The sequence below is a fragment of the Anabrus simplex genome, chromosome 5 (assembly GCF_040414725.1).
Source record: "Anabrus simplex isolate iqAnaSimp1 chromosome 5, ASM4041472v1, whole genome shotgun sequence".
In the NCBI taxonomy this organism is placed as follows: Eukaryota; Metazoa; Arthropoda; class Insecta; order Orthoptera; family Tettigoniidae; genus Anabrus; species Anabrus simplex.
In genome coordinates this window covers 387,099,189-387,126,105 of record NC_090269.1, presented here as the reverse complement: position 1 = coordinate 387,126,105, position 26,917 = coordinate 387,099,189, and the positions used below count along the sequence as shown (strand labels likewise).

General features: G+C 38.2%; 1 protein-coding gene and 1 non-coding gene across 5 annotated transcripts in view; both read right to left on the bottom strand.

Annotated features, from left to right (window-relative positions):
- Window positions 1-26,917, bottom strand: part of LOC136874159 (ubiquitin carboxyl-terminal hydrolase 10) — a 180,120-nt gene that overhangs the window by 94,340 nt on the left and 58,863 nt on the right. For all 4 annotated transcript variants that reach the window (XM_067147739.2, XM_067147738.2, XM_067147741.2 and 1 more), the window contains one exon: window positions 10,840-11,038. In XM_067147739.2, the coding sequence (XP_067003840.2) occupies window positions 10,840-11,038 (199 nt within the window). The remainder of the gene's footprint in view (window positions 1-10,839; window positions 11,039-26,917) is intronic.
- Window positions 19,088-19,218, bottom strand: LOC136875166 (small nucleolar RNA snoR639/H1). The gene has a single exon (XR_010860405.1). It is a non-coding gene; the product is annotated as a small nucleolar RNA snoR639/H1 (small nucleolar RNA).

Sequence of the window (26,917 nt, the reverse complement as noted above, 5' to 3'; positions counted from 1 at the left end):
TTACTTGAAAACGTACCAAAATAATAATAATAATAAATATTTTTTTACGTCCTCACTAACAACTTTTCCGATTTTTGGAGACGCCAAACAGAACATATAATGCGTTGATAAAAATATGGAAGCAACAAACGTGTGAAATTAAACGTTATAGTAATAAAGTGCATTACCGCTACACCTACAGGTATCCATAAATGCTACAAGCTTTCCTCTTATTTACTTTTGTTCTTTCTGCTGTGGAACTTCCGACACTAGCCGGGCACTTAGTAGCATACATAACATAATGCGGTCTCTCTTACCTCAATTATAGTTGTTTAGGTAAATCCTGATGTGATAAATGTAGAGAACAAGCAGGAAATATACTTAGAAATAAATGTCTAGCTTTCAATAGCTGCAGTTAACCAAAGAATGATTCTAGTCACTATGTATTACATTCGGAAGTAGGCCTACAAACCGTAACATACGCTAGGTATCAGCAGGTGAGTTGGTACACTTGTCACAGCGAGGCTTTATTCAGAAGGGGTGGCTTCTGCTACACATACACCAATTGGGAATAACACAGACCATTTCCAGAAACCATCCGTTAATAGATTCTCACTGTTTGGACTCTCAGTCTGGAACGAAACTATTTTTTAAGATGCAAAAATACGGGAATTTGAATACTCGCAATTGCCATGAAGATGAAGTAACCTGCAATGACGACACACCGGTAGCAGGGAAGTTAGCAGCACAAGACGATAATTCAAATGAAAGCAATGATCAAGTTTACTATGTGGTAGGCCTACTGCTGAACTGACAGACACAAAAGACTGCCATTGCGTTCTTTTGTATTAGTTTTGCATAATACAATACCCTTATCCATTTTCTGTTTGGGGTTGAGTATGAAGCGAGACAAATTTTTGTAGAGACTTTTTACAACCGCATGCCCTGCCCGATGCCAACCTCATCAGAGGAGTTAACGAGACGAAACAAATGATATAATAAAAGAGTAACTAAAACTGACTATATTTACTTTATATGTAGACCTAAAAGTTGTGTATTCATAATTTCATCATCATCATCATCATCAGTTTTCCACTCCAGTTGCCCGGGTGTGGTTTACGAGCACTCCCCACTTCTGTCTGACCATGTACCACTCTTCTCTCAAGACAACATCCCAGCTGACTCCTCTTGTTCCTATGTCCTCTTTCACTTGGTCCACCCATCTCTTCCTAGGCCTTCCTACCTGTCGTTTTCCGGCCACAACTGTGTGTAGCCATTGTTTTGCTGTCCTATCGCCCATTCGTTTGACATGGCCAAACCATTTCAAACGGGCCCTTGTCACTTTTTCATTCAGGGATGGGTACACATCAGCTTCCTCCCTTATTCTTTCATTCCTTACCCTGTCCCTTTTTGTCTTCTGTACCATATTTTACAATGCTTGGTAAAGCTAAAGGTTCCACCTATTCAATACATTATCATAATGGTCTGTTTAGAACATCACAGATAATGTATTTAATAGGTGGAACCTTTAGCTTTACCAAGCATTGTAAAATCTTGAGTCAATACAGACAAAAAATGAAGTTTTTAATACTAAATAATTCTGTACCATAGTTCGTAGGAACTTCATTTCTGCGGCTTGTAGTTTGCTATCCACTTGTTGGGTTGTTGTGCAGGTTTCTAGGCCATATGTAATTATGGGGGTGAAGTATGATTGGAATAGAACTTGCTTTGATCTTAAGGGAACTTGTTCGTTCCAGAGGAGGTTCCGAACTTGATGGTAAAACTGAGCTGATTTTTGAATGCGGTTGTTAATCTCATGCTGTGTTCTGTTGTCACTTGAAATAATGCACCCAAGATATTTATATTGGTCTACTGTTTCCAGCTGTGTACCTTCCAGAATTTTTTTTCCTCTCTTCTTTTGCCTGTTGACAGACATAGTAACAATTTTCGATTTATTTATTGTTAATCCGTGTGCTTTCAAATGTTCATTCCAGGTGTTTAGCCTCTCTTGGACTTCCTTCTCTGTATTTCCCCAAATTACTACATCATCTGCAAATGCATTGATGTCCATATTGTTGTTCTGCTTAACTTATTTCATAATTTATTCTTTTTAATTTTACAAATAATGCCTTCCAATAAAAATAGCCAGTAAAACTCTGAATGCATCCGTAAGTTTGTTAAAGTACAGTGTCGAATGTTGAAATGCATAATTTATAGCTCTTTATAGCCTAAAATGAGGTTCTCATATTGGATCCCCTCCCCCATTACTTTCCTTGGCTGTAAATGTGAAAAAAAGGGGGTGTAATACGTGAGTAAATACGGTATCTGTGTCGTACAGCACATGTTCAAAATAACAGACCTCACACATTGTTCATAATGGTCCTGTAGATTGATGATGCTTGTTTAAAGGGGCCTAAAATCTAGGTCATCGACCCGATCCTGTAGATTATCGAACATGTTGATAAATAGGAAACTTAAAAGGGTCCACCTTTTCAATACAAAAATGTTATAGTTTATTTACAACATATATTTACACTTGGGACTAGTTTCGACGCTGTTTGGCGTCATCTTCAGCCAAAATGTGGGAAATAGGTTAGCATGTAGACATTTATATTATACAAGGCGTTACATTAAACAATACACATCTTACGAGGAGATAAAAACAGGGACGAATATAGAAACAAATGAATCGTTGGGAAAGCAAAAACACAGGAAATTGTGTATGTGTATGTTTATCAGGAACTCAAGGGAGACTTCATTAGTTAGTCAGAACATAGAAAAAATGAGGAACTCTTCTCAGAAGAACTCTTAAGGTTTCACTTTACTTTTTCCTGCCTGCTGGCTCTTCAGAAATGTGTGCGCATGCGTTATGTATTCAGGAATCATTCAATGCGAATATTTTCGCACTGCAAGATGTGTGGTTAAGGTTATTTTTAATATGTATAACTTTTGCTTTCCCAACGATTAATTTGTTTCTATATTCGTCCCTGTTTTTATCTCCTCGTAAGATGTGTATTGTTTAATGTAACGCCTTGTATAATATAAATGTCTACATGCTAACCTATTTCCCACATTTTGGCTGAAGATGACGCCAAACGGCATCGAAACTAGTCCCAAGTGTAAATATATGTTGTAAATAAACTGTAACATTTTTGTATTGAAAAGGTGGACCCTTTTAAGTTTCCTATCTTCCATTCTCAGTTCAATACGGACAAAAATGAAATTCTTAGATTTAAATAACATGTTGATAAAGCCGGGTTACTCAAGGACAGAAAAAAAATACTAATTCAGGAACATTCCTAGGTCAAGCACCTGACTAGAAAACTAATTCTTCATGCATCTGGGTGTGAGAAGATAATGGGAAATCAAGCCATCTCCAAACCACTGTTATTGAAGGGCAACAAGAGACCCTCTCACGGGGTGGGCTGTATCTCAATCTTGCTGCATCCACTGTCATTGCAGTGGCAGGTTTCTGGTGACATTCAGAAGTGTGTGATGTTCAGAGGATGTTTGAAAAATGTAACAAAGGATTTATTTTGATATAAAAAATTAATACAAAATATTCTTTTACACCAAATTAATTGCATAACTGCATAATAGTAATGCAATTACTTAAGTTCTGAAAGCTGTAACTTTTGTTTTATACAATCCAAGACTTGCCTCAAATTCAGTCACCAGACCTTTTTAACCCGCATGCCACATCCTCTTCGCTCTACATAATCCTTTTCTTGATGTGCTGGCACTCAAACTTTACACTGTTTTTCTACCAATGTCATACGTTACAATCAGAAACAAACTTTTGAGTAACCTGTACATCAGGCTGTTTTGCCTTGTGTAAAACCCACTAAATTGAAGTTAGTACTGTAACTTTTCCTCTCTCCTGTTTTTAACCAAGATGACAAAGACACACCCCTCTCTGCACCATCTATTGTGAATGGAACGATGACCAAATACTAATACATTATCCCAATCATGTCTAGTAAAGCAAAAATAGATAAGGGGTAACTGCAATATTCAAAAATCAAAATACAATATGGTGCAAAAGTCTGTTTCTCTTTACACAGTAATAAGGGGACAAGGTATAGTTATTTGGTAAAAATAGTAGAAGTGCATACAGAAATTCATTTGTCTGTCAGTCAAACAGTAACAATCACCATCGACTGAAACATGCAATGTTCCTTGCAATGGCACCAAAGTTTGCTAATGAACAACAGATTTATATGTTTCAATTATGATGGAAGTACGACAGACTTCCAGAATTCACCATGACTTTAGTAAGTTTCATGATGTACTGTGACCAACCGGGAAACATTAGCAAAAACGTAACCTCCAATTTGAAAGAATTGCACAATTCTGAATTTTGTTACCACCAATATAATTTTTCACTGAATATCATATGAAAGAATCTGCACAGTAACAACAACAACAACAACAACAACAATCATAAAATAAGCTATGTACAGTTCTGAATTTTATTATTACCCTTATTGTTTTCTGAGTGAATATCACATAATAATCTTACTGCTTTTAAAGTCAAAGTACTGTTTTACGGTTTTTGGAGACGCCAAGTTGCTAGAATTCAGTCCCGCAGGAGTTCCCTAACGTGCCAGTAAATATACCGACACAAGGCTGATGTATTTGAGCCCCTTTAATTACCACTGGACTCAGCCAGAATCGAACATAGCAAGTTGGGGTAAGAAGGCCAGCGCCGCAACCGCCTGAGCCACTCAGCCAAGCAAGTGAATATCGCAAGAAAGATATGGGGCAATAATAATCACAACCATTAGATACTCCAAAGTAGGGGAGTCACAACAATTTTCTTCTGAATTTCCAAATTACTCTGATCATACGAAGGTACTGAGAAGGACAGTGTGAAAACTCATTTTTAATAATTCTCTTGTGGGGTAAATTTTGAAGCAGTCACATGGATGAACGGGTGGTTCTGACACGTGGTTTCACAAAAATATATAGTCTTATTTTTTGATAATGTTTGTTATTCAAAGGGGCCTAACAGCTAGGTCATGAATTAATTGATAATACTTATCCCTCCACAATGGTTTGGCATCAGGAAGGGCACCTGGCGGCCCCACTGGGTCAAATCCATATGAAGTGCTGACCCAAAAGAAATTAGGAAAAAAGTCAGGAAGAACAAACAATACTCACAAAGTCAAGCTTTTGAAACTATACCAAAGATTTTACTTATTTAATCTTAAAACTCGTGAGAGCTATTGTGCATGGCAGAAATGTTTTATCTTCAAGGTCATGTGAACGCATGTTCCCTCGTCTTCATCACTTTCAAGTGGACTCTTCCTGAACCACATGTAGAAATGCAGAGTTATTTTCAGAGAGTTAAACTTCAGACCTAGGTGAAAGACTGGCTGGTCCTTGAGACAGTGCACCTCCTCTTTAGAGCAACCCAGTTAGTTGCACAGTGCACACCCTCCTCACAGTAAAAGTTATTTTTACTGACAGTTTACTTTTCTATTATTTACTGTGGCTTTCTGGTCATGAACTGCCAAAGGGATGAGGAAAGAATTCATAAACTTCTCAGTAGTGTACACACTCAGAGGAACATGGACATAAAACCCCAGAGTGAAATTGGTGACGCACACACTATTATGGACACTGGTCCGAGGGAGCAAAGGCTATAAAGCATCAGTTGATTTTTGACGATACTGATGAATCTGATGTAGAAACCCATTCTCCTTTAGCTACTGATGAAGAAGAGGGTGATGTTACTGTGGAAGTGGACAGCTATAAATCTGATTCAGAACAATCTGGTGACAAAGATGAGACTACAGGATCAGATGATTTACAGTCTTCTGTTTACAATGGTACGGATGGTCAAACGTTTTGAAAACACATGGCCCTTTTCAAATACAACGAAACAGTCAATACGACTTAAGCCAAATGCCTACTGTAAAACAAGTGGCTGTTAGCGCAATTAATCGTCTAGAAGCTTGGAATTTATTTTGCAGAGAGGGTATGCTAACCAAAATTGTGAGTTTACTAACCGAAGAATTGTTAGGTGCGGCCTAATTATTCATGTGATTGTGATGCGCTGTGAATAAGATAAAAATAAAAGCTGTTATTGGTCTTTTGTATATGGCACGATTTCTGAAAGCAACTCATGTCAACTTGAAAGATCTTTGATGTTCTGATGCCACAGGAGTGGAATATTTCTGTACGTGAATAAATATAAAAAGTTTCAAGTTCCTAGTCGCAGCTCTGAGACTTCACGACACGAATTCTCAAACGGATTTAAAGAAACTCGACAAATTTGCCGCTACAAGAGCTATTTTTGAAGCACTTGTGGAAAACTGTGTTGGTGCCTACGCTCCAATTGAGTATGTCACAATAGATTAAATGTTAAAAGCGTTTCATGGGTCAGTGTAGTTGCCAGCTAATTATGGCCTAAAAATGTATGCTCCGTGCTGTGCAAAATCTTTCTGCACTGTGAAATTGGAGATATATGTAGGAAAACAACCTCCTAGGCCATACCAATTAGACAATTCTGCACACAGTGTTGTAAAGAATGAATCAACCCATTGGCGGATCCAGTAAGAATGTAAATACTGACAACTACCACACATCCGTACCTCTTGCCCCTAATCTCCTGATGAATGAAGACTACAGTTGGAACACTCTGCAAAAATGAGGAGAAAATCCCTGATTTTCTTGCAGATTAAAAGCAGAGAAGTTAATTCCAGCATTCTCAGGTTCATTAAAGAGAAGACTGATCTATTACTGTCCAAAGAAAATGTAGTTTTGCTGCTGACTACATTACACAACACTGAAGAAATAGATGCTCTATCAAAAGGAAGAGGACATGCAATCGATGGCCATCACCCGTATTTTTCAGTCCCCTGAACATCGTACTGCTGAACAGTTTCACAGTAGTCAAGGGTAACAGGAAAGTGTAGCTGTGATTCACGGAAAACGATGGCAGGAATTTCAATCGAAAGAATTTCTGAAGTGTCTTAACAAGGAACTCTACGAAGGTTACGCTGGTCCCTCAAACATAAGCTTCAGGAAGTGACAGGAACACCGGAAGTAACTTCCCGAGGACACAGGTGCGCCTGGAAGATGTTACATTGTGACTGGAACAAAAACTGCAGGTCGAAAGCAAAGTGCAGAGTATGCACAGATTACAATTATAAAAACAATCCCACATTCAGGTGTATTAGTTGTGCTAACCCTGAAGAGGAAATAGATTCCGACACTGAGTAATTTAAAGAGCACAAGATCGAGCATGAACATTTCAGAAGCCATTTCAAGATTTTTACATTAGCCGTATTTTATAAATATGGTGTTGCATATTGCCAGTTTCTGTTTTGTTATAAATAGAAAGGAACTTTTCATTATTATATTAGATTTCCAAGTTCTCACATGGAATGAAGTTCAATCTTCTATAGATTTTTCAATTTGTTCTAGTAACAATTTCTGTTCAATATTTACGTTAAGTTGGAAATTGGCCGGTTGAATTCTGCACTGATCATAATTTAGTCTGAGCCAATACTTGGTTCAAACACCACAAACGACGGCTGTATACGTGGACGAGACCTGGAGACACTGGAAGGTATCAAATAGACTTCATTATGATTAGGCAGATATTCAGAAACCAGGTGTTGGATTGCAAAACTTTCCCAGACGCAGACTCTGATCACAACTTGTTGGTCATGAACAGCCATCTGAAGCTGAAGAAATTTAAGAGAGGAAAGAATGCAAAAAGAATGGGATGTAGACAAGTTGAAAGAAAAGAGAGTGGAGGATTGTTTCAAGGAACATGTTGCACAAGGACTAAAAGGAAAGGCTGAAGGAAACATAGTAGAAGAATGGACAGTCATGAAGAATGAGGTCAGTACGGCTGCTGAAGAGATGTTAGGAAGAAAGAAAAGATCAACAAAGAATTAATGGATAACTCGAGAAACACTAGACCTGATAGATGAACGATGAAAATACAAGAATGCAAAAAATGAGGGCAGAACCGAATAAAGGCAATTAAAAAATGGAGTGGATAGGAAGTGCAGGGCAGCTAAGGAAAAATGGCTGAAGGAGAAGTGCAAGGATGTAGAAAGTTGTATGGTCCTAGGAAAGGCAGATGCTGCATACAGGAAAATAAATCAAACCTATGGAGAAAGGAAAACTAGGAGAATGAATATTAAGAGTTCAGATGAAAAACCACTTCTAGGGAAAGAAGACAAGGCAGAAAGATGGCTGGAACATATCCAACAGTTGTGTCAAGGTAAGGACGTAGATGATATGGCTCTGGAACAAGAAGAGGCTGTTGATGCTGATGAAATGGGTGACCCAATTTTGAGGTCAGAATTTGACACAGCTGTGAGAGACCTTAATAGGAACAAAGCACCTGGAATTGATGACATTCCCTCTGAAATACTGACTGCTTTAGAAGAAACCAGCATGGCGAGGTTATTCCATTTAGTATGCAAGATGTATGAGGCAGGAGAAGTGCTATCTGATTTTCAGCAGAATGTTGTTATACCTGTTCCCAAGAAAGCCGGTGCACACAAGTGTGAAAACTACCACACCATTAGTTCAGTATCTCATGCCTGCAAAATTCTAACACGTATTATTTACAGAAGAATAGAAAGACAAGCTGAAACTGAGTTGGGGGAAAATCACTTTGGCTTGAGAATAATTTTCTTTTTTTGCTAGGGGCTTTACGTCGCACCGACACAGATAGGTCTTATGGCGACGATGGGATAGGAAAGGCCTAGGAGTTGGAAGGAAGCGGTCGTGGCCTTAATTAAGGTACAGCCCCAGCATTTACCTGGTGTGAAAATGGAAAACCACAGAAAACCATTTTCAGGGCTGCCGATAGTGGGATTCGAACCTACTATCTTCCGGATGCAGGCTCACAGCCGCGCGCCTCTACGCGCACGGCCAACTCGCCCGGTGAGAAGAAATGTAGGAACACGTGAAGCAATCCTGACTTTACGTCTGATCTTAGAGGATCGAATCAAGGAGGACAAGCCCACGTACATATTCGTAGATCTAGAAAAGGCATTCGATAATGTTGATTGGTCCAAGCTATTTGAGATTCTGAAGGTGACTGGGATCAGATACTGAGAACGAAGAATTATCTACAATCTGTATAAAAATCAGTCTGCAGTAATAAGAATCGAGGGCTTTGAAAAAGCAGCAGCAATCCAGAAAAGAGTGAGGCAAGGCTGCAGTTTGTGTCCCCCCCCCCCCTCCTTTTCAATGTTTACATAGAACAGAAAGTAAAGAAAATCAAAGAGGAATTTGGAAAGGGAATCACAATCCAAGGAGAGGAAATCAAAACCTTGAGATTTGCCGATGATATTGTTATTTCATCTGAGACTGCAGAATATCTCGAGAAGCTGCTGAATGGTATGGACGAAGTCTTGGGTAAAAAGTACAAGATGAAAATAAATAAGTCCAAAACAAAAGTAATGGAGTGCAGTCGAACTAAGGCAGGTGATGCACGATATATTAAATTAGGAAATGAAGTCTTAAAGGAGGTAAATGAATATTGTTACTTGGGTAGTAAAATAAGTAACGATGGCAGAAGTAAGGAGGACATAAAATGCAGATTAGCACAAGCAAGGAAGAGCTTTCTTAAGAAAAGAAATTTGCTCACTTCAAACATTGATATAGGAATTAGAAAGATGTTTTTGAAGACTTTCGTGTGGAGCGTGGCATTGAATGGAAGTGAAACATGGACGATAACTAGCTCAGAAAGAAAGAGAATAGAAGCTTTTGAAATGTGGTGTTACGGAAGAACGCTGAAGGTGAGATGGATAGATCAAAACACAAATGAAGAGATACTGAATCGAATTGGCGAGAGGAGATCGATTTGGCTAAATTTGACGAGAAGAAGAGATAGAATGATAGGACACATCTTAAGACACCCAGTACTTGTTCAGTTGGTTTTTGAAGGAAGTGTAGGTGGTAAGAACAGTAGGGGTAGACCAAGGTATGAATATGACAAGCAGATTAGAGCAGATGTAGGATGCGGTAGTTATGCAGAAATGAAAAGGTTAGCACAGGATAGGGTGGCATGGAGGGCTGCATCAAACCCGTCTATGGACTGATGACTCAAGCAACAACAATTCTTAATTGTGATTTCAGCTTGAATTTTGAAATGCATTGAAGGCATGTGTTTATTTCTACAATTTATCAAGTTATTACTATGTTTCTTATTACAATCGGCTTTACATCGCACCAACACAGAATGGTCTTATAGCAACAATGGGATAGGACAGGGCTAGGAATGGGAAGAAAGCAGCAGTGGCCTTGAGGTACAGCTCAAGCATTTGCCTGGTATGAAAATGGGAAAACCATGGCAAACCATCTTCAGAGCTGCCAGCAGTAGGGTTCGAAACCACTGTCTCCCAAATACAACCTAGCAGCTGCACATCCCTAACTGCACGGCCAACTCATTCGGTCAACTATGTTTCTTTGAATAATTGCTATAAAGCATGACATTGCAAAAAAATATATTTTCATGTGATTCAACTGGCTATGAAGCACATTTCCTTAATCTCATCCAATACTTCCTTTGATATGTACCGGGAAAATAACGTGTTGATTAAATTACATCCAGAGTTTTAACTTTACTCTTTTACGCTTGAAAGAGTATGTGCGCTTCCTCAAGTGATAAAATGTCACACACCCTCGATGGTAAAGCTATCAGCTGCACAATGAGTTAATACTTGAAAATTAAAATTGAAAATGTTTAAAGTATTCCAAATGGTCGACTTATAAAGGAAAGCAGAAAGGAACACACAAAAGGATTAACACGACAGATCAGTGTGAGATATGTTTTAAGATATCCTCTTTAAGAGTTCCTTGGAGTTCACAATACATACTTACATACTATCTATAATAGGTGTGGAAGACTTGCCACTCCGCCGAGCAGGAAGGGGAAGAGACTTCATAAGGTTGTAGAATGGTGGACAAGCCAATAATGCTTGCAGGGTGGAGTTAATATAACACCAATTGCTACGGTTTGTGAGGCCTCGTGGCTGTAGACTGATTGCTTTGTGTTCCAACTGGTATTTAGCCAAAAATTCTGTGGAAAACAAAATAAAGTAAAAAACACTGATAAAAGTATTATACACATACATTGTGACAGTACATATCAGAACCCTGCATTACAGTGACATTTTATCAGTAAATTATTTATTCACATTTGTTTAACACAAGCTGGAAGGTTTTCCATAGTGAATGTTGTTTGTTAATACTGCGCATGGTATTTGAGAAAATCAGAGCTATTAACAGAAGGATGATGATGCTTGTTGTTTAAAGGGGCCTAACATCGAGGTCATCGGCCCCTAATGGTACGAAATGAAATAACAAAATATTCAGACACATCCACTGACCAAAATGAAATAAAAAATGTCATGACGAATGAATGGATGGACATGAACCCTACAAAAAAAAAAAACAAAAAAAAACCAGTGGATCAGACACAAAAAAAGATCGTGAATAATAGTATTACTGACCAAGGGACCACAATAAAGCACAATGATGCTCGACGTCAATAGGGGTGCAAAATCGACGACTAAGGCCCCACAGAATGGTACATGTCGCGAGTAAAGTAGAACCATGGTATTTGACATTTTGGGGTACTAATCAAAAGTAGCAAAGACTCACGGTGTTCCACAAAAGATGGTACTACTCACAAGTATTGCAATTCGTACAGGGAACGCAGACCTATGGTGTTTCGCACACAATGGTGCCACTTACAGCCAACGCAAACCGATGAGTTTCCTCACCTAGGTGTACTAGTCACGGGTGCCGGTCCCAAGGGCCCCGTGGTGTTCCTCACATAGTGAGTACTAATCACAGGCAATGCAGACCCACGGTGTCGCTCATATAGTGGTACAACTCACAGGCTACGCCCAGATCCGCGGTGTTGCTCACATGGGTACAACGCACGGGTACTGGAATCCACCAGGCCAGGCTTTTTACTGCAACTAATCACAAACCTATTTCGTACCAAGTTAGCGATACTACTCGCAAGTACATGCAACCCATGGTGTTCCCCGCAAGATGGTACGAATCAATAGTAGTTTCATGGTTCTAATTCAATCATCCCTTGGTCGCCCCTTGTAGTCGCCTCTTACGACAGGCAGGGGATACCGCGGGTGTATTCTACATGTGCGTCCCCCACCCACACGGGGTAGTGTGTTTGGTCCACGAGAGGTATTTTATTTCGCTCAAGTCCACCGGCAAGCCGGTTAGGACCCCCCTATCCGCCACCTGGGACGCGCCACGTGGGAGCATCACCTCTCCCCCTGCTACGCCTGCGCAGCAGGTTTGTGGTTTAACAGAAGGCAAACAATATGGGAAATTTAGATGAGTCACTTCTGCGATGAGGACTCAGAAGTCAGTTTGCCTGGTGTGAAAATGAGAAACCACGGAAAACGATCTTCAGGACTACTGACAGTGGGGTTTGAAATCACTATCTCCCGAATGCAAACTGACAGCTACGTGACCCAAACAACACAACCACTCACTCGATATACTTCCATTTCTGAACTAAAACTGAAACTTAATATCTTGCTAACCATTAGTTGAAATTCTTTATGCAATGGAACATCATTCAATAGACACTTATTAGGTATGGATTATTTAAGGCTTAGGAATGTCGTAGTTTCTGCAATCGGCCCCATGTCTTTAGCCTACATTTCATAAATCTTAAGGCCGTAATGTATCAGATTCACAAACTTCGACAGGAAATTTTCTCATCTAACTAATCTTCATTAATTCACTTCAAAAGTAGCTGAAGTTCTCCACAACTCCCAATATTTTTTGTTCCAAAATTCAATCTTCCTCCCCTTCCTTTTTCCCAGCTAATATTTCACCACACCCATTCTAATTGCCCACCGTTCAATCCTCCCATTAAGTGCATCAAATTGCTCTTATTTCTCAAATCATCATCTCCCTGGGTCAGCAAATGGTATAATACATGTTTTTTGCAGACTACTGCATAAAGATGACTTCTAATGGATCAAGTGACTGGAATTACGAGATTTATCTGAATGAGATGATGCTGCAAATATGAGTCATTATCATTATTATGGGAACGAGTTCTTAGATGGAGAAGACTAATAGATTTGTGGTTCATCTGGGAATGGAGTTCTTCCAGAATTGGAAATAAACAGCAAGCTTGAAGTAACTATTTCCAAATATCTTGTTCTGATTGCCCTTTTCACTTGTAATCAAATGTAACGTAGCTTAAAATACAAATGAGAATTATTCCACATGTATTACAGGTTCATCACAGTTAGTAATCAATTACGAATCTACACTGTCAAACAAGAGTTGAAGTTTATCAGCTGCAAACAAGAGTTGCATTAGAAGGCTACATCAAGTCAATTCCTGTGAGTGGAGATGAGGAATGTTCATCTAATAGAAATATGCAGACATCCACTGCAGCTGATAAATGAGCATGCAAATAGTTCCCATTATAATTTTTTCAGTTCGTCTGAAACAGCACTAGCCCCTCTATGTGTCATTTCTGCTGAAAATTTAAGTTTTTTCTCCGTATCTGCTATCTTGAGTATTACTGCTTTCAGAACTTTCCTAAATTTCGGTGATCCATTGTCCTGTCATATTTCCAAGATTTTTCATCACTAGTTATAAAATCCAGTTTCCTGGCAGTCGCAAGATGGGAAAAGACTAAGATTCTTTTCTTATTCATTGTGCTGGTGACTGGGTCAGTCTCGCAAGACATTTTCATTAGGAAGGATTCTCCAGACTCCTTCGACCTGGTATTTTTTATTTATGCAATTTCTGATGATTTTTGTTTCAGTTTTGAGGAGGTGATAAGTTCTTTTGTTTTTAATTTAGAACAGGGTTAAACAAGCTCCTGGCTTCTGAGAGTCACGGTTTTACAACATTGGATCAGTGTCTATTGACAAGGCATTTTTGATTATATGTTGAGTAGGTTGGAAATTGGATTTTTTCATTTTGTTAGTTATATTTATCCAGGTTTCTTTCTCATTAAAGCTGTGTGTGATTTCTCTAAGATGTTTAAATTATAGAACTATGTTCATTTTTTGTTCATTTATGAAGACTATCCATGCTCAGGAGTTTCATGGATATGGTCTCAGTTTTCTTGAAGATTTTGATTTTAGGTGGCATTTCTTTTTGTTAAAAATTTCATGATGTAATCCGAGAGCCACACTGAAAAGCAGCGGAAATAATATGTCACCTTGTCTGAGGCCAGGTTTTAATGTAAAAGCTTTTGACATTTCACCCCCTGGACTCTACCTAGGAATACATGATGATTAAAGTTAGTCTCGTGATTTTTATTGATTTGAGATGAATACTGTAGGATCTGAGGATTTTTTGAAATATTGGTCTATGGATACATCAAAAATTATGTTTTTTTTTTTTTAAGTCTATGGATGAGATAAAGAGCTATTTATTTCTCAGCTTTCTCCCCAGAAATTTTCATCTGCCAGGTGGCAGGACTACAGGAATACTATGTAAAAAATGAATATGTTTAAACTTCAACTTAGCCCCCATTAGAGCATTAACAATAATACCAATAATGTCAAAATTGAACTATTCAAGTGTTACCACGAACAAGACCTAACTGAGTATTGTTCTGCTCGTTCATAACCATGTAACACCGGGCCTTACCACTCGATTGCTGTGTAGTACCATATGGGTTTGTGACGTCAGGCAGAATCAAGTGCTCACGTGCAATTCCACACTAATCCAGACACCGCTTGCGCACGACACATGATAATCACGCAAAACTTGTAAATTCCAATGTAACTAATGCAATTATGACAGTACGGCAATGAGGATTTCCCATACAAATAAACAGGTTTATAGTATTAACACTAATTTGGAACACCTAATGACTCAAACACGCATTAATATTATGTAACTACCACACATCTAGGTAAATAATAATGGTGTATGGCCTCCGATGAGGCCCGGTGCAGGTCTTTCGATTTGAAGCTGATTAGGCGACCTGGGCATATATGAGGATAATGAATTCTAATGATAAAGACTGCACAAACCACACACCAAGCCCCCGAGCCTTTGGAGCCATCTAGGTAATGTTATTTGCTTTGAGTCCCACTAACCACTTTTTAAGCTATTTGGAGACGCCGAGGTGCTGGAATTTAGTCCTGCAGGAGCTTCTACATGCCAGTAAAACTACCAACAGGACCAGGATCAAACCTGCCAAGTTGGGGTCAGAAGGTCAGCACCTCAACTGTCTGAACCACACAGCCCAGCTAGGTTATGTTATTGCAGGTTATAAACTTCATTTCCCTCGTCCGTATTGAAGATCTACTTGTGATATAATTCCTTTAGTTTGCCAATTGCCACCTTTTCAATACAATAAAAATATGTTACAAACTTAGATATTTATTATGATGTTTACATGGTACATGTTTCTCTCCTTTTCGTGAGCATCATCAGCCAAACTATCATTAATCTAAGATTGTGTAAGATCGTAAAACAATTCTTTGGTTCAAAATTACTTATAAAACTAATTGGCAATCTTATAATATTTTAAGTCACACTACAATAAAATTATGTCTTAAGTTAACACTTTTTGTCTAAAATCTTCAGTCTAAACATTTTATCGCCGAACCTTATCCGGTGAACATCTTTTAAAATTGTTTAAAATGAGAATAAAATAAAAATAAAAAACTTTGAAATCTGGCTAGTTATGTTGATTCCCGTTGCTTAAAACTTCATAACAGTATTGAATATCTTCTGCAGTTGATAATTGTTATTATGGATAATAGACTTGTTCTCGTTCCTGGAGTAACATTTATAAAATTTATTGGTATTAAATTTGATTATCAATGGGGTAAAATTGTTCGTGAACAAACTTGTTGATAAAACACTTTTTGATGTGATATTGGATTCAAAATGTTCTCGAACGTTCCATAATGACTCGGTGTATCTTTCTGCTGCTTGATTGTTTGGTGTTACTCCTAGCTCCTACACTCACACATACAACACAAGAAGTGCAAACAGGATAACAAATAGTTCTCAAGAAGCTAGGATTCTATAATTGGACACAAAACTATTTTTAAAGACAGTCAAAAAGAACTGGATCCCAAATGCACTTGATGTCAATGCACGGCCAAATGGAGAGTCAGGCAGTCATGGCAATAAAGTTAACGTCAACTGGGATAAATACATAATGTATTGAAAAGGTGGACCCAAATAACACCATTCTTTTAGAAAGATATATGTTTCTCAATACGTACCCAACGATGAGATTTATAACTTAAATCTGGGATGACTTCAGTAGCAGGGAAGTTGGCGGCACATGACAACAATAACTCGAATTACAAGCAGTGATTAGATTTATCGTATAGTGTATGATAGGCTTACTGTGGTGACTATATGAACTTTTCATCAAAAAATTACATATTTAGCCATCTTGTGGTAAATTTATCAATTTTTTTTATCAATTTGCAGCAATATTTTGTTTTGAATTGTCTCAATCATCAAGACATGTCATTACTTCATGATTTCCTTTCAAATGTGTTTATGTGATATTAATCTTAATTAAGTGCTTGTGTGCAGCTGATGGCTCCAAGAGACTAAACATGTCCTTTTGTTTGATAAATAATCTTTCTGGATTATATTGTGTACTGATTAGGTGGTTAATTTTTTTTTCGTTCTCAAGTTACTGCTCAACTGAAAGACAAATGATTAGCCATTAAAGTTCTTCTTCGTTTGTTCTTTTGTATTAAAATTGCATAATCTAAATATATGTAATAAGAGTTTCGTCTGTACATTGCTCAGAATTTTAAAAGAATGGTATTTCTGTATTGGTTGTGTCTATAGTAAAAAGAGATGCACTTTTTATTTTTTCGTAATTTCTGTCTGTATGTAAAGTCGGGGAATAAGTCGCTACAATCTAGGCCATAAGTAATTTTAATCACACTGAGTGAAAGAAAAATGTGAAGGCCTACAATATAGAAAGCTCATAGAATTGATCAACAGTAACATTTACATCAACCAATGTTTGTTGTGTTCTTTGTCTCTTATGGTGCCACTCATCTCCGACAGATGGGACTACTGCTGCCGAGTATAACAGGTTGCCTGAATACTGGCGGCAAGTAGCTGGGGAGTTATATTTCTCTTCAGCTTGCCATTCCTCTAGTTCATACATTTTCTGACACTACTGGTGCGTAACACACTGTTTCATAATATTCAAGCTATTCAATCCCTACATTGAAGCTCTGATTGAAATGAGCAGTGTACCCATTTAACGCAATAATGGCAGAGTAGTGTTCGCAGCTGTCTGTGGCCTGTCCAGCACTGAACTATGGTCTGTTAGATTGACACCGTAGAAGTGTTCGTTAAAAATGAGAAAATGTGCGCTTTTCATTTCAAGTGTTTGATATGAAAACATTGCTTTTAATCGCTACATTCCTACTGACATTGTAATGAATGACCAATGTTGACTTTAGTTGGGAAAACCACAAAAACAGTCTTTCTGAGAATTCCACAGCGAAAAACAGCTACATCAGCTAGTTTGATAAGTAAAACTATGTCCAAACCTTATCTACAGTCTAGTATGAAGTGAATCTTCATAGCGAGTTTTTTGACCAGATGTCCTTCGTGATGTCAACCTCATTGGAGGAATTAATGAGATGAAACAAATGACATGATATAACTAAATAAAGCTTGATTATATTTACAGTATATGTAGGCCTAAAAGTCATGCATTCACCATTTATTTTCATTTTTAAATTTTTAATATAGAAATTCTGCCTTCCAACAAAAGTAGCCAGTAAGGCTCAGAATACAATCATGAATTAAAGAATAGTGTAGGATACATACATGTACAATTTATAGTTCTTTATATCCAGAAGTCACTGCAAAAAATGGGAGGATATCACATATTGGAGTCCCCGCCCCCTACTTTTTTTGAGACTATAAAAGCGGGTCTAATACGCAAGGAAATACAGTATTTCATTGTTCGTTTCAGGCTGGGACTTTTGTCTGGGCAGGATATGTATGAGTGAAAGTCTCCTTGATATTCTCTGGTTCCAGTATTTTTTATCCCCATTGTAAAATTTTTTTACAGTTTACTTTCTGGTGCGCTGACAGGGATAGGCCTTACTTGAACGATGGGATAGAAAGGGCCTATGAGAGGGAAGAAAGTGGCCATCGCCTTAATGAACGTTCAGCCCCAGAGTTTGCCTGGTGTGAAAATGGGAAATCACAGAAAACCAACTTCAGGGCTGCCGACAGTGGGGTTCAAACCCACTATCTCCCAGATGCAAGCTCACAGCTGCATACCCCTAACTACACTGCAAACTCATCTGGTCCGCTGTAAATTAAGGTACAGAAAACTTTGTATGTGCAATCCAGAAGGGTTATTCCTCTGTAATTATCTGGTTGGTTTTAACTCCATTTTTAAATAATGGATGGATTAGTCATGTGGTCCAGTGCTCCAGAATATTCTCCGTGATCCATAATTCTACTTTACGTTGATTTACGATTACAGGTTTTCCGGCATTTTTCTAGATTTCTGCAGAGACTAAGTCTTCACCACTTGCCTTGTAATATTTCAGTTCTGTAATTGCAAGTTCAACTTCATTGACAGTTGGAGGATATATCACACCAGGGGTGGTTAAAATGGGTGTGTTCATGTTCACTTGAAATGTATCTAGTCCGTCACTGAAATTTAGAAGTTCGTTTAATGTCCATTTATTGATAATAAAGTAAAAAATATAAAACTAAGATGGTTTGGATATGTAAAGAAGATGGAGGAAAGAATACCAGACCAGATAATGGAGATTAAACTGAGGGAAAGAGAGCAAGAGTGAGACCTAGAACAATGTGGATCAATTCAATAGAGTGCAAGAAGAGAAACCTGGAATGAGAGATTAAATCAAGGCAAAGGGAGCAAGAGTGGGACCAAGAACAAGGTGGATCAATTCAATAAAGAGGAGTGCAAGAAGAGAAACCTGGAATGAGCCAAGTTATGGAACAGGAATGGTGGAATGAGAGAGAAAGGTGGAGAAGTGCCATACATGCCCCAAAAGGAGAAGGAGGATGACACACACAAACATCACATTTTACAGTAATTTCATTTTATACTTGTATAAGAAACTGTATCTGAATTTTCTTTGGTCACAAGAAACATATTCTTGAAACCATACACACTCCAGACTTGCTGTTCCCACCACGAGCACACTGTGGCAGCATTGAGAGCAAACCACAGCCGGCTTATAAGGGTGGGGTACACTAATATAACCAAAGGATATTTTTAACAGTATACATTTATAATCCTAAACATCACCCGCCACCAAATAAGACCTGCATCTAGAACTTCCAACGACAAACTTCAGAAAAAACTTGCATTTTTACTGATCAATTTTATTAAATTTTGGAAGTTTCAAAAACTGTTAACTTTCATCGCTTTACAAGTAATACAACATTACATACGGTAGTATGAACAAGGCAACAAGCTATTTTTAAAGCCCCTCAAAAATTCACATGTATCCTATGATTACGACAACCTTTTCACTCATTCATTCGAAGTACATTTATCCGTTATGACTTCATGAGTGATCACAACACCAAATGATTTAGTGCACTTTTTTCATTATCAATATTTACACACTCCAGCATTTAAATTAAATATGATCAATCGTCATCTATACTGACAAATCACAATGTGCGCTAGCGAGTGTTCTCATTGATATTCGAAGGCACTGTTAAAGTCTATTAGCAATACATCTCGACTTAACTCCAATGGTTTAAAAAACGTATACTCAATGTTACGTAATTACTCTAATCTAAGGTAATAATGTTCCATATAAGGTAATTCTGGAATCAGAAGCAGAAAGAAAATTACGTTCTGAAAGGATGAAACAGTATTGGGCTGACAAAAAGAAGAAAAACCTCCATAAACCTAAGTAGTCCTATGTTGGCTAAAAAATTAAAATAAAGTAATTCTAGGGTATGGTTGCTTTTACAGTATTTTAAGGGTAGAAATGAAAGAATAGCCTTAAATATGTAGAAAGAAATTGTTTATAACAATTATTTTACTATTAAATTGAAGTTAAACGGTGTGAGCCTTCCAGTTATGTTGAAACAGTTTTCTTGAAAGTCAACGCAGTCCAGAACACCATTTTGGCATGCATAATTATATTTTCCACCTGCTGCCATTCTTTGACAGACAGTATTTTTTATCTGTCTCTTGGCACAGCCCAGAGCCAAATGTAGCTTCCACCAAAGTCAGTCTCATTTATGGCTATGACAGTAAGGATACTGCTGGGGTACATGTGCTGCTGAGTAATGACAACTAGTGCATCTTGAGTGGCATGAAAGGTGTTACTCAAGAAGTCAATCGTGCTGTAATAGCACTTTCAGACACAGTGAAGAAAGCAATTGTAAACTACCTTAGGCTACATCCTGCCTCGTACGCTTCATTTTGAATCCGCAAACGGGTTCTGCGGTTTCCCTGTAACCTCATGAGCTTTGATGGTGCTATTTGAGGATCCAACCAGCCTTCAGGCTAATTACCTGACAGATAGAATTATATTTGTGTGTATTGATCTTATTAAGAGAAATGAAGATTTAATTTTATAGTGTAAAGTTAAGGCTCTGTAACACTGACGAAACAAAATATTTCTAATCCTAAATTTGAAAACAATATCTTAACCCCTCAGCGTCGCAGCCATTTTAGGAGTTTCCTACCCCACGGCGGGATGAGATTTCAACCAAGCACGACTGAAATACATTGATTCACTTAAAGCGTTACTACAAGCATAAGAGTAGCCGGATATTCACAAAATTTTGAATTCCTTATGATAGAACTATGTACATGCAGATAATGACAATTTCTGCACTTTACCTTAGTAATTTAGTTTCATGTGATAAGAGTTCGAAGCACTCTTCGAGACAGCTACCAACGTCACACTCGTGGCAGCAGTACACCGACGTCTTTTTGCCGTGTTTTGAACGCGCGATACATCTGAGGTTTGTATTTCTCACCCTTTAGTGATAATTTCATGATAAAATGTCTTTCCTGCAACCCTGGAACTGTATTATCTGACGCACGCCGGCCTTGAATATTTCGTTCCCCGGCTGAGCGAGCTTATTTTGTAAACAAACCCTCTTCCAGCTGAACCCGATAAGATAGGCCTAACTGCTCAGTGTTCGTCGCTGTGACTTGTATTGATATTATTAGAGAATTTAGAAATCCGAATTCACTGTTGAAAACTTTCCTTTGACCTGTATAATTATCAAGTCTCCTACACGAAATTTTCAAGTATGGTTCCTCCTCATCATCACTCATTTGCCACTGCATCCACCACAGCCACATCATTTATTTCATTATCACTGTTGCTAATACTGTCACTACTCCTTCAGACTAAACTTTCATCTGAATTATACAATATTTCAAGCACATTACTGTCAGTCAAACCACGACTGAGCGCAGCGCGTCACACGGACTCATGAAGCTGCAGCGAGACCGTAAGCAGCAGGACGAAACTGAGTGAGGGGAATAACATTCATGACGAAACAAACCAACACGATACATATTTCAGATAAAAGGTTGAGACATCGTCTTTTAAGCGAGATATATACCATGAACAACTGGTTCTCATATCGTATGACAGAAAGCAGCACTAACTGATGCCTACACAGAGCGCTCGTGGAGAGTTACGAAAATATTACAAGCCGAGAAATAAAGACAATATAATAAATAATTCGCACTCTCAACGTATAAATAGAGCAAAGAACATCACGCGAAAAGACAAACTTTGCAGATCATCATTTCTTTATTTTATTATGTGGGAAAGAATGAAGGACTTAAAAAAGCAGAGATTACTAGTGCTCAGACTCACTTGACAAATATTTACCCTTGCAAAAACAACTACATTTTAATGATCTTCATTCTTATTTTACAACACTGATAAACCCCAACATTTCTTCTTGGAAAAAAAAAAACAATTTGCAAATCCATAACTCCAAAACTCTTCGCGCTAAAGCCATAAATGCAAAACCATGTACAGGTCTATACCACGTATAGAGATCGGCGGCTACGGAAGAAAAGAGGGTCTACACAACGCATAGAGGAAGGCGCTGAGGGGTTAATTAACTGACACTGTATCTGAAAATGGAAATAATCAGTGTAAAGGTTATTGGGCATTCTTACAGAAATAATGAGGTTAGTGCAGCATTCAATTTACATCACACACACACGAAGTTCCATTCTCCCAACCTCAGCTAGCAACTAACAGAAATTATTACTCTAGGTCTAGAACAGGGATGCTCTGCATACAGCCCGCAGGCCAGACTCTGCACACAAAGACATTTTATGTGGCCCCATGACCGAGATTTTAGAGTGCTAAAGTCTCAGTTTATGTTCTTGTACATACCGGAAAACCTGGTTAATAAGAACTTTGCTGTAATTTATGGAGAAAGGAGATAACACCATCAGAAAAATCTCATAATTATTCATAGTTTTCTTTTTGACACAATATTTCTTTTACTGGCCAGTAAGGAAAGTTCTAAGATGCATAATTATTCCTACCTTAAAAGCAGGTAAGGATTAGACTTTCTCCATTCGTATCTTGGAATTACAGTTGCAGACTTCCTCGGAGAGAGAGAGAGAGAGAGAGAGAGAGAGAGAGAGAGAGAGAGAGAGAGAGAGAGAGAGAGAGAGACCTATTGGATTCCACGGGGAATTATATAGGTGCAGTTATCTTGGGACATCCACAGAAAATTGACAGTTTACACCCGCAAAGTGCTTTGGGAGGTTCATTGTGGTTAACTACTTTACTTTATCTTATTACTTTATAGTGAACTAACGTTCTTACTAACTACTGATATTTAAAGTCGTTTTAAGACTAAGTTGTGAACACAAATGTTCCTTTTTAAAATAGAGAAGTGGACAGTTAGTGCAGTGTTTTTAAAGAAAAATGGACTGATGACTATTTTTGTATTGAGAACAGTGGAAAAGTAATGTGTCTTGATATGCAAGGAAACTATTTCAGTTTTTTTAAAGAATAATCAGGCAGCATTAGGATTCTAAGCACAGATCTGAAGGTAATAAATATGATGGAGTACTAGAGAAGGAAAAGATTTCAAATTTAATTGAAGGTCCCACCATTTAAAAGCAAATGCTCACGAAACAAATCGAGATAAAATATAGTTGCAGTCCGCGTCATTTATAGTTGCACGTTTATTGGCTGCAAAAGGGAAACAATTTTCTGACGAGTTTCTGAAGAACTGTATACTCTGTAATATAAGAAAAGTGTCCTGAAAACAAACAACTGATAAATTTGGTCCGCTTATCGCGGAAAATAATGAAAAGAACAGACAAACCCGGGGGTTAATTTGTGTTTACAACTACGCGAAAAATCAAAATCATTCGAGTACTTTTTGTTGGATTTGGATGAAAAGTATTGACGTCCACGATACAGCACAACTTTTTTTATGCATGGCACTGACAAAGCATGCAAAATAACAGAGAGGAGCTGGCATGTTCAAGAAGCATCCACATGGAACTACACCAGGCAAGGATTTGTTTCTCCAACTGAGAAAAACATTGAAAGATCTCAATTTATGATGGGATGGATTGACAACTATAACGGAGCAAGGAATACGAGTGTTTACAAAAACAGGATTGGAAGAAAGAAACAAACTTAGTAACAGAAATAATGACATGCTTCTTGAATCACACTGCATTGTTCAACAAGTGCTATGTAGAAGAGTAATAAATTTACGTGATGAACATGGTGACATCACATGAACACAATCATCGGCAATTCCAGTAGTGTCTGGCTGAAAATTGTGATTACAGCAATGTAATTTATTATAGCGAAGTACACTGGCTTAGTCGTGGTAATATCCTGAAGTGCTTCCATTTTTTTTCCTAGGGGCTTTACGTCGCACCGACACAGATAGGTCTTATGGCGACGATGGGATAGGAAAGGCCTAGGAGTTAGAAGGAAGCGGCCGTGGCCTTAAGGTACAGCCCCAGCATTTGCCTGGTGTGAAAATGGGAAACCACGGAAAACCATCTTCAGGGCTGCGATAGTGGGATTCGAACCTACTATTTCCCGGATGCAAGCTCACAGCCGCGCGCCTCTATGCGCACGGCCAACTCGCCCGGTGAAGTGCTTCTTTAACCTTTGTTGTTAAGATGTAAGAACATTTATGAACATGAAACAGAAAGAAGTGGCAGAATTTGGGGACAAAAAGTGGATGTGGGATTTCACAATACTCACAGATTTAACATACATTTAAATATTTTGAATAAGGGATTGCAAGGGAAAGGAATGCTTTTTTTAAAATGAAGTGTACTGTTATGTGTTAGCTTTCCAAAATAAACTTAAATTTCAACAACCATTGGAGAAGGCATGTTCTCACACTTTTCATGTTGTAAGGAACTTCAAGAAGCAAATGTAAACAGTTCAGTGCAATATGATCGGTTTATTAAGTCGACTGACTTACTGAAGAATGAATTTGAGAACATTTTTTTTTTTTTTCTAATGGCTTTACGTCGCACCGACACATTGGTCTTATGACTACGATGGGATAGGAAAAGCCTAGGAGTTGGAAGGAAGCGGCCGTGGCCTTAATTTACAGCCCCAGCATTTGACTGGTGTGAAAATGAGAAATCACAAAAAAAACATCTTCAGGGTAGCCGACAGTGGAGTTTGAACCCGCTATCTCCCGGAGGCAAGCTCACAGCTGCACTCCCCTAACCACACGGCCAGATTGCAAGAAGGGGGCAACTTGGTGTATGGATGTATTTGTGTTAGGGAAGGTGAGGGGAGGAATATGTGGCCCGCGGTTAGTTTATAATCTGCCATTCAGCCCACCCACATTAAGTTCAGTACCCCTGGTCTAGAATATACTTTTGTTTCCCTTACAGAAAAATATAGTTTCATCTATTTACTAGCATCTTCATGTTATACTATTTTTTTAATATTCATATATTTTTAAAATCTAGGGTAATTTAAGGTAAAACTTTGATTGTTAGAGTAATTTAATTCATGTTTAGTGGCAACACTGCATATACTCTCTTTTGAGCATTCAGCTGAAGTTCTAAGCAAGAGGCGTGAGCAGGTTTACACAAAAAGTGAATAAATAATATGGCAGACAGCAGTTAACTCATTAGAAGTAAAATCTGAAGTAAACGATTCCTTAATTTTGATACTAGGTACTGAAATTAAATAAGAATATGATACTTCATGATATGACAATGTGCTCCCCTCATTTCAGAAGTTAGATTATGTGATTTCGCACCTGGCTGAATTTCAGAGACTTCCCACATAAATTTATAGCAAAAATTACTCAACATGCACGGTTAAGTCAGACGACGCTGTTTAACTAAGAAATCTAAAAGTTTTTCACAAAAGCCTAGAAGTGTATCACAAATTTTAATGAAATTGAACTTACGATTCCAAATCCAGACATCGAACAGAGGTACACCCATGATCGACCGCTAGGAGCAGGTAGATGGAAGGGATAAATCCCGACACGACCGCCCGAGTTGCTCCATTCGGCAAAGTCACAGGGCCTGTAAGGAGTGCACCTCTGACGAGATGCGCCTAGTAAAGTCACACTGTTTGGAGCCTTTCGCCTCACGGGACTCCCAAGAGATACCCGTATCGTTGCCAACATTGGCTAGAAGGCATTCAGCCTTAGAGGCGTTCAGGCTCTGCTTGAAGTAACAGTGTTGAAATGCTGATTGTTTTGAACAAACTGCCATTTCATACCAATTGTAATGCCTTTCCTGGTTGTAAACTTTCCTACTTTCACCAAGAAATTGGCTGGCACAACGTGAGGTTCCGGTTACATAGAAGTGAGATATTTCAGTCACAATTCATATTTGATATGAGACAGCTGTTGTAACATTGGCACGCAGACTGAATCCATGTGAATTTCAAATGGGCTGTTCCCACATAAATTTGTAACGAAAAGGTCATTACTGGGGCTTAAAATATGTTTTTGTGATGCATATTCAGTTAGGTTAGTTGATGCTTTTTTGAGTAAGAAAACAGACATTTGCTACAGAAGCCTATATAGTGATACTGTTAAGAAGAGATTTGATTCCCTTACTGCAGCTTACTAGTTACAGTAGAACCTCAATAATTTGAAATTGGTTAATTCAAAATCCAGCCAAATTCAAAGAAGCTCTCGTTCCTGGAAACATGAGATACGGTTTTGAATGTTATTTAAATTGTTTAATTCAAAATGCTGATAATTCGTGATTCGAACTACAACGTCGGCTGCATTTCCGAAATTCAGACTTTTAATTCGAAACTGCCTTTACATTTCAGAACACTAGTATGTTACAGAGTACTTTAAATTTAAAATTTATCCGCATCATGATAGAACGAGTCTTCCAGAACGCGCAGGGGATATTTCTGCATTTCAAACACTTCGGTGTGTCTGCAGTGTGCTTCATAATTGCTAAGTTCGAGTGAAATCTGAATTCTTTTGTACTCAACGTTTTAAGGAACGCCATAATATCACGCATTGGGCAGTGTGCGGAGAAACAGAATCCGCGAACACCCGACGATGGCGATGAAACTGCATTGCTTTCTTTTAATGCCAAGCCCAAACGGTCTGATGGTTTTAAAGGAGAAAGTGTCAGCCGGGAAATCGTACAAGGGTGTGGAGTCATTGTACTGGGTTGTAATGCAGGCGGAAGCGAGATAATTCCTCCCCTCGTCACAGGAAAGTTCGATAAGCCACAATGTTTTATGGGCATCTGGCACTTTCTGTGCAAGTACAAGGCATCTAAAAATTTAAACAGTAGAGTAATCCGACATGCATTTGCACAGGGGAACCAGCATAATTATCCCCGTCCTTAAATCGTGTGATTTTTTTCTTTCGTTGCATGAGGTTATGTTTGTCAGTGATTTATCTAAGTGCATTATTTTAACATTGTAAATGCACCTTGTTGGATACA